The sequence below is a fragment of the Passer montanus genome, unplaced genomic scaffold (assembly GCF_014805655.1).
Source record: "Passer montanus isolate IOZ18808 unplaced genomic scaffold, ASM1480565v1 scaffold20, whole genome shotgun sequence".
NCBI classification, from domain to species: Eukaryota; Metazoa; Chordata; class Aves; order Passeriformes; family Passeridae; genus Passer; species Passer montanus.
The window spans coordinates 4927324-4941395 of NW_024366592.1; the positions used below are offsets into that span (position 1 = coordinate 4927324).

Sequence of the window (14072 nt, forward strand, 5' to 3'; positions counted from 1 at the left end):
TACTTCCAGACACAGGTAATCAGAAGTAATCCATCTTCCACCTCCATGTGCTCAAAGGAAACCCCACCTCAGTGCTCACCCATATTCCTCCAGAAGACCTGACACTATGCAGTATCAGCAGATTGATAAAATGGGAACAACACTTATCACAATATTCCTGACACCCGAAATCACTCTGGGTGTGGTGAGAGGGCAATTCCTGACATGGGAGCTCATGAAATGCTGGGTCACTATTGAGCTATAAAGATTTTCAACACAAACAGCAAAAGCAGGGGCAGTCTCAGCCTGACTCACTGAGCACATCTTGCCTAAAAAGGAGGAACAAAAAGCCCAATGATGTCATTTTCCAGAGGGAAACGTGACAAAGTTCAACAGATCAGGCCACCTCAAATGCACTTCTGCACATCCAGCACACTGTTGTACCTGGAAACAACCCAGAATACTTCAAATGTGAAGGACTGATGATTGCCTGACATCTGCTCTGCTTTCTGAGATAAGAAAGAAAATTATGCAAAAAAATATTCTGAAACACCAAATGCAGCCTCCATACTTGCACCAGCAGCTGTTTCCTCACTGCTGTGGCAGGACAGATATGGCTCCAAAATGAACTGCTCTTCACATCACATTACCTGCCTGCAAAATACTACATTCACCTAAAGGGACTTAACTTGTGGCCCCTAAGGAAATATTCTAGGGAACCCCCAGAGTAGGGAGATAAAGAATATTACTGCTTTCAGGGTTCAATTTCTGCATAGTACTAGCACACTGTCTATACTAGAGACCAGGCAAACCAAAATGACAAAAATTTCAGTTTTAAAGCCTTGAAATTGCAGAAAACCCTATAAATCTTCACACATATAATTTGTGTCTTAAACAATAAGAATTCAGGGGAAAAAATACTTAGGACTGTTGGTGCATCTTATTAACTTCACTCCTGCTGCAGTGAGCCCAGGTGACCACAGCTCCACAGCAGCAGCAGCATGATGCTGTATCTGCTGCTCCTGTATCCTGACTGCATTTTGTTTTCCTGCATTCCATGCAACCCAAACCCTCTTTGGTTCACACACTTCAAAAAAAGACTGTGTCTTAAACAATAAGAATTCAGGGGGAAAAAATACTTAGGACTGTTGGAGCATCTTATTAACTTCAGCCAACAGAACTCCTGCTGCAGTGAGCCCAGGTGACCACAGCTCCACAGCAGCAGCAGCATGATGCTGTATCTGCTGCTCCTGTATCCTGACTGCATTTTGTTTCCTCCTGCATTCCATGCAACCCAAACCCTCTTTGGTTCACACACTTCAAAAAAAGAGCCACTTTGATTCCCTGAAATTCACCCTGTTCAACGCAAGGGACTGCAGACAGACAAAAACCAGCTTGTTTCACATACTTTTGAAAGCTCTCTGCAAAAAGCAGCTTCACTATTCAGCAGGTTCCTGACACCATGAATTGATTTTGTGCAGACTTTCTCTTTCTACCTTACTGTTCACTTCCAGGTAATACTTAAAACGTCAGTGAGCTGCTACCTGATCCTGCTGAGCCAGTTTACAAGGACAAGCAGATGCAACAATCATCACTCACTACTGAACTGCAGGGGTTTGGTTTTCCAGAAATGCAGCTGGACATAAGACACTGTGTATTTCAGTGTCTTGTGTCCTGCATCCTCTGAGCTTTTTCTGTTGATCCTCACCCTGATCACTAATAGTTAGAAGGGAGACCAACACACTTCATTCTTCAGGAAATTCCAGTTTTCATTCCTTGGAAAGAATCCAAATAGAATGTTAAATCTTTAAAACATCCATCCTGAATCTAATAGGTAAGAGGTGTCCTAATCCCTAAGACAATCCTCCCATGCATCTTAAATTCCAAAACAGAACTCATATTTCCAAATGGATTTGCAACTTACTAAAGGTTTAGAGCACACTACTAGGACAACAAAACTAAGCAGCTAAGGTTATTAGAGCTACAGTATTACATAAATAAGAGATGGGTATTCTCAAATATCCTGGCTGTTCCCATTATCAGTCTTATGGATTCATAATTCTGCCCAGAGTGACACTAAACAGAAAAATAAAGAAAAAAAAAGAGGGGGGGGTGGGTCCAGTAACGCCAGCTAGCATCCAGAAATGAACAGCAGCATGCCATGCCTTAGAAACTTAACTGCTCATTTTGGTAAGGCAACAATGTTCTGGAAGGTATTTTGTGGGGTGGTTTGTTTTTGTTTTTTTTTTTGGTGGTGGGGGGGTTTTTTTTGGTTTTTTGGATTTTTTTGGTCGTGGTGGTGGATTTTTTCCTGATTTTTTAAAAAAAAACTTGCCTTTTTACTTCAGCATCTCCAGTCTGATTTTGATAATTTGAGCAAGCACACTCCCAAGCAGGACAAGAAAAATCCCATAAGGTTTCATCTCGATTAAAATGAAAGAGCAAACTAATAACCCAACTGTTATAAAAAGATGTGAAAACTGTAATAAAAGAGAGTCTGTTCTATTATCCATGTGGAATATCTGCCACACTCCAGCCAGAAGCTAGCCTTTTTCAACAGCCACAGGACAAATCCCTGAACACACCAGTGGGTGATGGAAAGCCTGACAGGCCATTAGTGACAGCTGCATGAACAAGGTTCTAAGGAACAATCAAAACAGAATTTCAAATGAATCACCTGTAAAAGACAAAACCAAATGAAGAAAATAAAACCTCACAGAAATAGGTATTAACCCTGGAGAGCTGCAGCCCTAGAGTTTAGCCCCAGATTGCTGTTCTCCATGGCCTGGTCCTACAGGGACACTCCTAAACTTGACTGTGGAAGTGACAGAGTGGGATCCCAGGACACAAAACCCTTGGACAAGCAGAAAGGCATTCCCATCCCCTGGACAAAGCCACTGGATCTAAGAGTTTGCTCCACCTGTGGTTTCTCCCAAACCACCCCATCCAAGTGCTCATACACATCAAATGTCTACGTGTATCTGACTGCAGAAATGTATTCCAGACATTTTTCAATGCCAGGCAAAAAAAACCAAACAAAACACCAAAAAGCAGTTTTAAAATAATCTGTCTTTCACACTGGAATTTCTTTGCTATTTGCTCATCTTTATCCAACTACAAATCTGAGGTTCAATACCTCAGGGTATTTACCTAAGGGTAAACTGGTTGAATCACTCTGATTTCAATGTATCTATTTAACTCTGATTTAAATAATCTGTTCTGATCTTGCATTGTATTTGCACTTTCTAGAACTCTTCCTGAAAAGAAATACAGATTCCTCCTATTTGGAATGTTGGGGGGGGGGTATTTTTGGTTTTGACTGATTAGGAAGCTACTCTATAAACACTTTTTTATTTTACTATTTGCAAGCTTCTTACATGAGTATCTTCTTTTTCTCCTCAGTATTTGACTATACATTTTTTAGTGAACATTTCATATTCATTACCTGCAAAACACTTCATAAATAGGGCAAAAGAAATTGTGTAAATAATAAGGTAAAAGTAATAAAAATGTATTTTTAGGCTGAAGTAAAATTGTTCTAAATAAACTCATTGGTGAATGTGACTGTATACATGCCTCAAGTTTTTTTAGGACAGATGTGATTATTGGCAGATCAAAAGAAGGAAAAGCTTTGCAGCTTTTGTAGTTTCTCACCTTTGACTCCACAACTCCCTGAACTCCAAGAACCATGAATGAAGAATGTTTTGTGTCTGCTGGAAAGTGACTCCTGTCAAACCAGTTTGTGCTGCAGTAAATTCTCTGCAGACACTTCCACCTACACTGTGGATACACTTTCTTCAAAGTTACAGACGCAATTATATCCTTCTTGAATATTATAATTTAATTAAAAGTTACTACACTATGAAAAAGGTAGCGCCTGAATCTAGTACTTTGGAATCCAAATTAATTCTCCTTTTAATTTTTTATTTTAACCTCTTTTGTTTTCCAAAAAATTTCTTCCCCTGTTCTTCATCCTTTTACCCACATTTCCATCACAGTGTCCAGCATTCACTGTGTGCCACCTCACCTTCCCTTCTCTCATGAAGGCCAAGGAATTCTTTCCAGGTCTTACTCATCAAGGCAGCGTGGCCCATGAATCACACTGCAGCCTCTTCTCACATGATGAGCCCTGAGGTTTGTGCACTGCTGCACAAACAAGTCCAGGCAACCTCTGGCTTTGAGGATGAACATTCCTGCTTCTGTTGCCCCTGTGCCAGGTACACCCTCCTCTCCTCTGCTCTGTTCAAGCCCCAGAACACCCCAGGACCACCAGGAAAGCAAGAACAAGAAACTCTCCATGACAGGTAAGGCCACTGGGCCTCTGCTGGCACCTGGACTAGGTTCCTGTTGCACACCTCAGTTTCCAGCTGCTTGTTAAAGCCCCACGTGCTGCACTCCACTGGGCAGTCACCTCCTTTTCAGATCTTTTCAGGACTTCTCCATTTTTCACCCACTACATGTCCCCATTACAGACCAGCCACAGTTCAAGGGATTGTTAGGATCTACCTATTTATTTTTTTAACTCATTCTAAATTCCAGTACAAATAAAGTCACGCTCCACCCAAATCCACTGTACTACTCTAAAAGCAGGGCAAATTGTCTCTGAATGACAGAAGGACAAGGAAATTAAGTATCTGAAAATGTTACACAGTAGTATCAGGAACCACCAAAAATAAAACGCAACCCAGTTCAGGGATTTGGCCAAAAGGAAACTTTAGAGCCTTACATGGCTGAGGAGACACACAGCACATCTGTCATTCCCTCGGGAGGAGAAGTATTTTGCCACAGAAGTGTTGCAACCAACAGCATTTCAGAGGGGCCTTAGTGCACAACACCAGAGCTGTCCAACTGGGTGACACCAACAGCCAGCCAAGAATTCTTGGAGAGACATCACCCTTCCCAGCTTGGTGAATAATGACATGAGTCATTATTTTGAAGTGCTACATTTTGTACATTACACAAACAGGACATTATGGAAAGCCCCACCACTCAAGGGGATTTACATTTCTGAACAAAGCCTGTCCAAATGCTTATGTGACATTCTTGAAACAAAGCAATTCCTCTCACCAAACCTCAGAGTCAGCAAAAATAGCAATTTCCTCCTCCTTGGGCTCACTTCTAGCAAATACACAAAAAGAGAGAGAATGGCCAAGTTATGACCCAGTGAGTCCCATTTTATTGTTGAGGGACTAGCAGCACTCAGGGAAAAGCCACTGTTGGAGTCTTTGCCAGCTGGTTTGAAGGGAACTGAAAACAACAGGTTTCACCTGCTGATACAGCTCAGGACACGGCCACTACAAAAAACCCCACCACAAATACAAAACCAGCTGTGGGTGAGCAGGCCCTGAAGCCCCAGAGGTGATGTGCCACCCAGGCACAAAAGGCAGACAAAATCTCTGTGTTATCCACCTGAACCCAGACAGGACTGTGACTATTCATGACTTCTGAGCTTGAGGAAGATCCTTTCCACCTGCTGTGCTGCCAGAGCCCAGCACACTGCAGAGCAGCCCAGGCTATTCCTGCATGCCCTGCAACAGCACTCACCAGTACAGAGCAGACATGCACAGAATCACACTTTGGGCTCATCTACAGTTTCTACTAAAGGAGGAGATGTTTTTCCTAAAGGAGGTATTTAGGAAAAATTTACTAACCTGGCAACAAATCACAGCACAGGGGAAAGAGCTCTCATTAGCTGGGAATGACAATGTTAAGGACCAGGGAAGACACTGCAAAATGCACATCTCCACACAGCTCCTCAGTGCCACGAGCTCAGCAGCTCTCCTGAGGTTTACCTTTCTAATCCTCACCTGGCAAAAAAGAGCTCCACTGTCCTATTCCTTGTGTGACTATCCCAAAGCCACTCAGCAGGACTTCCCACCATGGGCTATTGTGGATGTGCACTCAAACACAAGCAGAGAAGGAATATCTGCATGGTCTTACCACCTACCACAGTTTTCTCCTTTCCTAATTTCAGCAAAAGAAAGTGATGGTGATATTTCTCTTCCTGGCAGTCTTTATCACACATTTCAATGTGAGCTGGCCAAACAGGACCTGACTGAAGCTTTCCAATGAATGCAATCTCATAGGCATTTAAATTTCATCTACAATTTCTTTGCCAAAACATTTTACTTACTTTACTAGGCCCTGTAACATTTCAACACTACATTACATCCCAGAGAGCCAGTTCTATCAGAAAAAAGGCATAAAGCACCAAGAATCATTTCTCATTGTTCATAAAAGATTTCACTCTGTGGCAAAGCAAAAGGAAAGAACAGAGAGCCCATTCCTTCCCAGGGGGACCACAGCAAGCACTGGCTGACAAACTGATACATAAAGGCAGAGAATCAGAGATGCCCCATGTTCATCCAAACCTCACAGCCTGTAAAACCTAAATAAGAACTTATTCTGAGCTTTTAACGAAGACTCAAAAATGGATGAGACTTTTGGAGCCTTATAAACGAGCTGAGGAGGGAGGAGTCTTTAATAAAGGCCCCATGGAAGAAACAAGTGTTGTGTATCACTTTCCATCACTTGAAGCACTGCACCTGCAAGAACTTCTGGATATTCACCCCCTTAGAACACAGGTCCAGTCCTGGCTATACAAAAGCTTTGAATAAGGTAGACAGAAATTTTGGATGTGAAGAACAATTTCCATGATCTCCAGTGCTGCATATAAAAATGATTAATTTCTATTCACCAGCCTGGCCAGAAGAGTTTCCTGATGTGAACAATTTTGGTTAATGAGCTGCCATACCATTCTGTTGCCTAAAGCTGACCGAATTTCAACCCGAAACTTCTGTTTTGCACTTTACAGGCTTTGCCAAAAGCTAAATAAAGACCTGCCGTGTGAAATTTACATCAGCCGAGATGAAAACTAACAAGACAGAAAGCTTAAGAAGCCCTCCACGGTTTAAGAAATTAACCAACCTGCAAGAGCCGCGACATCCTGTGCTTACTAGACCACGGCAAGCAGAGTGAAGTCATTTCAACAGAGAAGGGAGGTGTCAGCCTCACAATCTCTAGAGAGCCTCTGGGAGCCGCACAACAGCCAGCACTGCCAAGAGGCACCAAAAATCCGCCGCTCCCATCCCAAAACACACACGACGCGTCGCTTACACTTAAAAAAAAAATACAACACGGGGTGATGCGCGCGGTGCCGTTTTTGTCCAAGGGCATTCCAGACAATGGAGCGGGGCTGGGGGAGGCAGAGGGGCCGTGCCCGTGTGCCCAACACAACAGGTGCCGCTGCTGAGGGCGGGCCGGCCCGGGGCCGCCTCAGCCGCGGGGCCGCCTCAGCCGCGGGGCTCCCGGCTCCGCCTCAGCCGCCTCAGCCTCGGAGCTCCCGGCTCCGCTGCCCTCCCGCCCGCCCCGCCCGACTCACCGAGGCCGCTGATGTCGTGCCGGAGGCCGGCGCGGCTCCGCTCCTCCGCTATCGCCCGCAGCATGTGCCGCAGGGAGCGGTCGGGCTCGCCGTCCGCCTCCCCGTCCCTCCGGGCGCAGGCCATGCTGCCGCCGCCGCTGAGCTCATGTCAGGCCGCCGCGGAGGCGGCACCGCGGCTCCCGGCACGGGAATACCGGGAGCTTCCCGGTCCCGCTGCCCCGGCCGCTCCCCGCTCGGGACGTTCCCCGGGACGCGGCGATCGCTGCCCCCGACGCTGCCCGGCCGCGCTCCGCCGCTTCCTGCTGCTGCGGCCGCCGGGCGGCACCGGCAGGGCCGGGAGCAGCCCGGACCCGCCCACAGGGCGGATCTGCCGCCGACCGTCATCCCGAGCAACCCATCCTGCGTCCCTGACATCAGCCGGCATCCTGGGAAACCCGTCCTGCATCCCTGAGAATCCATCCTGCATCCTGGGAAACCCGTCCTGCATCCCTGACATCAACCAGCATCCTGGGAAACCCATCCTGTGTCCCTGAGAATCCATCCTGCATCCCTGACATTAGCCAGCATCCTGGGAAACCCGTCCTTTATCCCTGAGGATCCATCCTGTATCCCTGACAATCCATTCTGCATCCTGGGAAACCCATCCTGCATCTCTGGCAATTAATCCTGTACCCCTGAGAATCCATCCTGCATCCTGGGAAACCCGCCCTGCATCCCTGACATCAACCAGCATCCTGGGAAACCCGTCCTGTATCCCTGAGAATCCATCCTGTATCCCTGACAATCCATTCTGCATCCTGGGAAACCCATCCTGCATCCCTGGCAATTCATCCTGTACCCTTGACAATCCATCCTGCATCTCTGGCAATTAATCCTGTACCCCTGAGAATCCATCCTGCATCCTGGGAAACCCGCCCTGCATCCCTGACATCAACCAGCATCCTGGGAAACCCGTCCTGTATCCCTGACAATCCATCCTGCATCCTGGGAAACCCATCCTGCATCCCTGGCCATCTATCCTGCATCCTGTTCCCATTTCAAAGTTGGCAGGCCTTGCAAGTGGTGGTGGGGAGAAGCAAAAGGGTCAGAGGTCTTCAAATGTGAGTTGACAGCATTTGAGAGTCAGGCTTTTTGCTACAGCATAATAGGAAAGTTATCAAACACTGCAGTGGCATACATTTAGCCCATGTTGCCAATTTCACTTTCCTGTCAGCTTTTGACACCAGTAAGTTAATAACCAGACACCTGCTGAATGCATGTCTTGGTTTGAAAAGACAGGTGTCTGCTAAGGAAGGCAGGAGCCTCCCTTTAAATAGAGAATGCAAACCCCCTCCTTCTGAATTATTATTATTTTGAAGTTAAGGGGCTCTCAGGCAAAGATATGGGAAGAGGAATAGCAATTCTTTATTAGGGAAAAAATAAAAATAAAATAAAAATGCAGTAATACAAAACAACACAGACAGAATACAACCTGACCCCCTGTGGGTCAGGGTGGTGGCAGCAGTCCCATTCGATGGTGCCTGCAGCCCTCCTGCAGTGCCAGCTGTGGTTCTGTTGGAGCAGGGATCCTGTAGAAGGGTGGAGTTTTCCTCTGAAGGTCCTGTGGTGGAGAGATGGGCCTGGTCTTCTTCTGGGAGTCCAGTGGAAAAGAAAGCTGCTCCTGTGGGAATCCAGTGGAAAAGGCTGTTTCTAGTGTTTCAAATCTCAGATGATATCCAGGTAGGAACTCATGGCTCCTCCCCCTGGGTGGAGCATCTCCCAATGGGATTATGTAGTTTTATCAGTCATGCAGTGACACTCACTGGCGCATTAACAGCAGATATCCCCTGGAGAGAGGATTGGTGGTGGAAGAGATAAAGAAAACTGCCCCACCTGGTTTTAACAGGTAGTCTAATTAACAGCAGATAACTGCCCCACCTCTAACAGATGGCAATAGAATACACAGCCCCAGCCACATCTTGCATTTCCAACCTAAGACAATGCAATTCACAGTCACACACTTGTTTCCCATGACACCAATATAGATGCGTGTTTTCTGTGGAAGGCCCTTCTGCTGAATTGGATAGAGGAGAGAAATCTGAAGCTGATGTAGCATTTTGCTAGTGAAATATGTAGTTCTTTCATAAAGCAATAGAAAACAGGGACATACAATCTCAGGCCTTAAGCACCTCTTCCCTGGTTAAATCTGACAGTTCTTTTTCTTGGAGAGAATGAAGTTTGCAGTCACATGTTAGCCCTGTAAATGCAGACATTACAGTTATTGATCCCATAGGGAAGAGCAGCAGAAGACTGTTACCTCCAAGTTGTTCCTGACATTGTCAGGAGGAAGGTCTCTCTCTGCTGTCGGAGGAGCAACAGTCTCACTTCCCTCACATCATGCTGTACTCACTAAGGATTGGATGTCCTTCCCCTGCAGATTGCTTCTGGATCCCAACAGCACTGTCATGTTGGGGGCACACAGGAACACTGGTGTCACCAGCCAGCAGCCAGCCTTACAGCAGTTTCACTAGAGTCTCCAGCAGTTCAGCCTCTCTGCTGTGCCCTGAACACTAGCCATAAAGTTCCAGCCACCCTGGTTTAAAAAAAAAACAAAAACAAACAGCCAAGGAAACCTGCTGCTGCCCTGTCCAGGCCTTTTACAAAGTGAAAAGGTATTCCTGCTTCTTCTTAGCTCCCCACCCTACCTTCTACTTTCTCTGGCTTCCATCAAAACACACCCATGGACAAAAATTGCAGCTGTTTTCCTTCCTTAGGCATCCATAGCCAAATACCTCCTAGCAGATCACAGCACTTGATCAGAAAACACAGGAATAAAGTTTGTTTTCTTAAAGGGACTATTGATTGAGTACGCTTAAGATCAGTTAGAATGCTAATTGATTTTGGTTTTTAAAGTTCTCGTGGTACATTGTAAAACAAGAAACCACTCTGTCTAGCTGAAGTCTTTACGGAGAGGGGGCTTTGTATCTGATCTTTATACATTGGTCCTAAAAGTCTTCTTCATCAACACTTAACCCAGTGTTATCACTATAATGGGCACCAGGAGCACTGTCTGACCATGAATGCTCTCACTCAACTCAATGACACGCAAAAATTCTGTCTTACAAAGGGATCATGGGTGTTATGGTCCTGATCACCCTCATCTGGGGCCTCCTTCCCCCTCTCCCTGGCTGGGATCTCTGCTTAAGCTCAGCCCTGACCCCCCTTGGAAGGAGTCTTTGGGTGTGCTTTAGCTGAGGCTGCTGCTCCTCTGGCCTTTGATCTGCAGGCTGCTTACTTAGCTTAGCCCCAGACCCTGGAGGCACTTTTGGACCTGGGCTCTGGTTTTCCCTGTTCCCTCTCTGAGGTTCTGCTATGCTGAGATGTGGACCACAAAAGCCCTGCCAACCTGGGAGTGTCTCTCCAGGGAGCTTTTTGCCCTGACAACAGATTCCTGTGCTTTCTTATATAATAATGCACTTCATGTCCTGATGTAAAATACGCATATTGATCAACAAGATGGATGGGCTTTGGGGCTGAATTATTTTTTGTACCTTAGAATGTGTGTTCTATACAGCAGAAGGTTAAATACAAAGGCCTTAGGCTTATTAAAAATATCTAGCTGGCTGAATGTTGTGTGGTGTGCCTTTTGCACTGGTCAATAACTAGTCAATAACAGTCACCTTTGCTATGTGAAAGTCATGCAAGTTATTTGTATGAAGCTGTATTTTTCTTTTATTTATTTTAGTAGTAGCTAATAGTGGATAGCCTGCAGTGTGAGCTAATAAGACCACATGGGGTGTGAATATCTAATGGTGAAAATGAGTTTGCAAGTTAGAAAATATGAGTTTATTGAATGCATTTGAGTGTCTGTCTAAGGGCTGAGTCCTGGATTACACACACCTGACAATCCTGACCCTGTGTGGCTACCTGCAACCTGTCAGAGACCAGCATTGCTTGAGCACTTCAAGCTCTCTGTGTGCATAAACAATTGCAGAAGCAGACTTTGTAACTCTGAAGCTTTGGAAGTTCTATTCAACCAATTATAAACATGCAAAGTACCCCCATTTTTCTCATGTGTTCTTTACTCATAACAAGAAATTAGGATTAATAACAGCTGTATGTAGCAAATTAATGTTATATCTAGCTTGAAGAGACGGTGCATAAAATGCAGTTTTTTGAGGAAGAGATTAAGCAATTTAAAAATCAAATGCTATTTTATTCTCATATTGGGATATTGCCATCTTTGGCAGTCTGCTGCTCTGCTGAGGGCTTGCTTGAGGTCAGTGGCCATCCAGGCAGTTTATATACAAAGAAGAATTCTGCAATCTTTACTTAATTGCCTCCCTAACTTCATCAAAGCATTCTGACTTAGGATGTGGCAGTTTGGGGCCTGCCATTATAAACTGTGTTAAATTGGCCAGCTTAAAAGATAACTCAAAGTTATCAAGTTCGAGAACTTCAGCACAGTCCTGATTTTGCTTCCAAGATTAAACATACAAGTTACTGAAAGTTTTATGTATAGAATGTTACATGATCTTTTTTCAGCTAAAATAATTCTTTAGAGTTAGAACTGTGAATGCACAGCAGAATACTTAAGGTCATGCAATTTTGAAGTTAGAGATGTTCTCTGTGTTTAGTTTTCTTTTGCTCTTCCCCCTTTCTTTGTCTTGTTACCCCTGCTCCTACCTGGATCTGTTAATTGCTGTAGGTTGGCTTGAGGTCAGTGGCCATCCAGGCAGTATATGCAAAGAAGAATTCTGCAATCTTTACTTAATTGCCTCCCTAACTTCATCAAAGCATTCTGACTTAGGACCTGGAAGTTTGGGGCCTCCCATTATAAACTGTGTTAAATTGGCCAGCTTAAAAGATAACTCAAAGTTATCAAGTTCGAGAACTTCAGCACAGTCCTGATTTTGCTTCCAAGATTAAACATACAAGTTACTGAAAGCTTTATGTATAGAATGTTACATGATCTTTTTTCAGCTAAAATAATTCTTTAGAGTTAGAACTGTGAATGCACAGCAGAATACTTAAGGTCATGCAATTTTGAAGTTAGAGATGTTCTCTGTGTTTAGTTTTCTTTTGCTCTTCCCCCTTTCTTTGTCTTGTTACCCCTGCTCCTACCTGGATCTGTTAATTGCTGTAGGTTATAATGAATGGAAGCCAGAAATGCTCAGCCCAGCACTGTAGGAGTAGAAACACATCTGAACTTGTATGTAGAGCTTGCAGCCCAGACTGATCCCCTTTCTCTTCAGCCAAAACCACAGAGCCTGCTGCATCTGAGCCTTTTATCCCAGGTTGCTCCTGTGCTGTTACTGAGAGGATAATTATCTCAATAGCAGCGACATATGAACCACAGCCTTCGTGATAACAGACTTCTGAGATTTATAAGCCACTTACACGGAATCCATGAAACCAGAAACCCTCATTCACTTATGAACCCACCCCAAGCTCTTCACCAACTCAGCAAGTCTGAAATCCATGTAGGAACTATTTTTTCACACTGCTAACCTCTTGGATAAGAGGAAGTAGGGAAGTCCCTTGACAAATTCAAGTTCCTTTCAGGAAAAAAGACCCTGCCAGGCTAGGTAGGGCTATTCATTCAGGGCATGGGGTTCTGCTGAAAATATTGAACTGGCTGGGAGCCACCTCAGAGAGCAGAGGTGATCAGGACTTAGCACAGGCCAAGTATCTGCTGACAACTCTGTCCCAGGGAGTGACACAGCATTGCTTTCCACAGGAAAGCATCATCTTTCATGATGCCAGTATGCTAAATTCCTTGTCATGTTCCCTTACCTGTGTCTCACCTGCACTCTTGAGCCTCTGTGTGTTACAGCCTTTGAGTTCATAGGCAGCAGTTGCTAAAGAAAGGTTCAGCACCTCTTGGGCACAGGATTTCAGAACTGTGAATGTGTAAGTCTGCCTGAGTATTGCCTGTGTCCTTTGAGAGGACAAATCTGGTGGAAAACAAGTGGGTGGTGAGACCACAGGGGCTCAGCGGGGCGAGCCAGGGCTGGGAGCTGTCCTTGTGTCACACTGAGCTGTGGCTGCCAGGAAAGCACGTGGATGTTTGCCATCCACTTCAGGTGGTGCTCAAGGCTTGTGCAAGACCTGTTTGTAACCACAAACAACAGGTTTCAGCCTGCTTTAAACAGAAAATTAAATCCCAACAGGTAAAAAACCCCCACTTATCCAGAGGAGTGATCATTTCATGCAAAGGTTATAAAGAATGCAGTGATAAAGTCTTTAGTTCTTTTGGGGAAAAGATACATGATTACTTTCTTAAAACAAACTGACTTTTCAGAAATAATTTCTGAATAATTAACTTGTAATTTGGAAATGAGTTGTTTTTTTTTTTAAACTCCTGAATTAGTGTATACACCTCTAGAAGTATAGGGGGGAAATCAAATCAGAGTGTGAGTAACAATTCTATAAATGCAACAAGTAATGATGCAGTATTTTTTTTTTCTTCTTAGAAATGTCTAAACAATAGAAATACCTGGATATTTTAGAAATATCTAACCAAAAGGGTGGTTTGAAAAGCTTACAGTTTGGTAATAGTGTGATTTTATTTTACTGGTTTCAATGCTATATTAATTATACTATATCGTATAGTTGTGTTAGTATTTCAGTATTAATGAACATCTGTTAATATTTTTAATAACAGACAAGATAAGAAAGAATCTGTGAGCAAAAAAAATTTGCACTTTCCAGAAGATCTGCTTTTATAAAC

At 44.4% G+C, this 14072-nt stretch overlaps 1 protein-coding gene and 1 long non-coding RNA gene across 2 annotated transcripts in view; both read right to left on the reverse strand.

The window, feature by feature from the left end:
- Window positions 1-7663, reverse strand: part of KIAA0930 (KIAA0930 ortholog) — a 58440-nt gene extending 50777 nt beyond the window's left edge. The window contains exon 1 of the mRNA XM_039708107.1: window positions 7361-7663. Within this exon, the coding sequence (XP_039564041.1) occupies window positions 7361-7484 (124 nt within the window). The 5' untranslated portion in view covers window positions 7485-7663. The remainder of the gene's footprint in view (window positions 1-7360) is intronic.
- A 1898-nt stretch (window positions 7664-9561) lies between these two features.
- LOC120501708 lies at window positions 9562-13595 on the reverse strand. Its single transcript, XR_005627378.1, has 2 exons — window positions 13136-13595; window positions 9562-9932 (listed from the first exon to the last, which is right to left on the reverse strand). It is a non-coding gene; the product is annotated as an uncharacterized LOC120501708 (long non-coding RNA).
- Window positions 13596-14072: the final 477 nt, after the last annotated feature.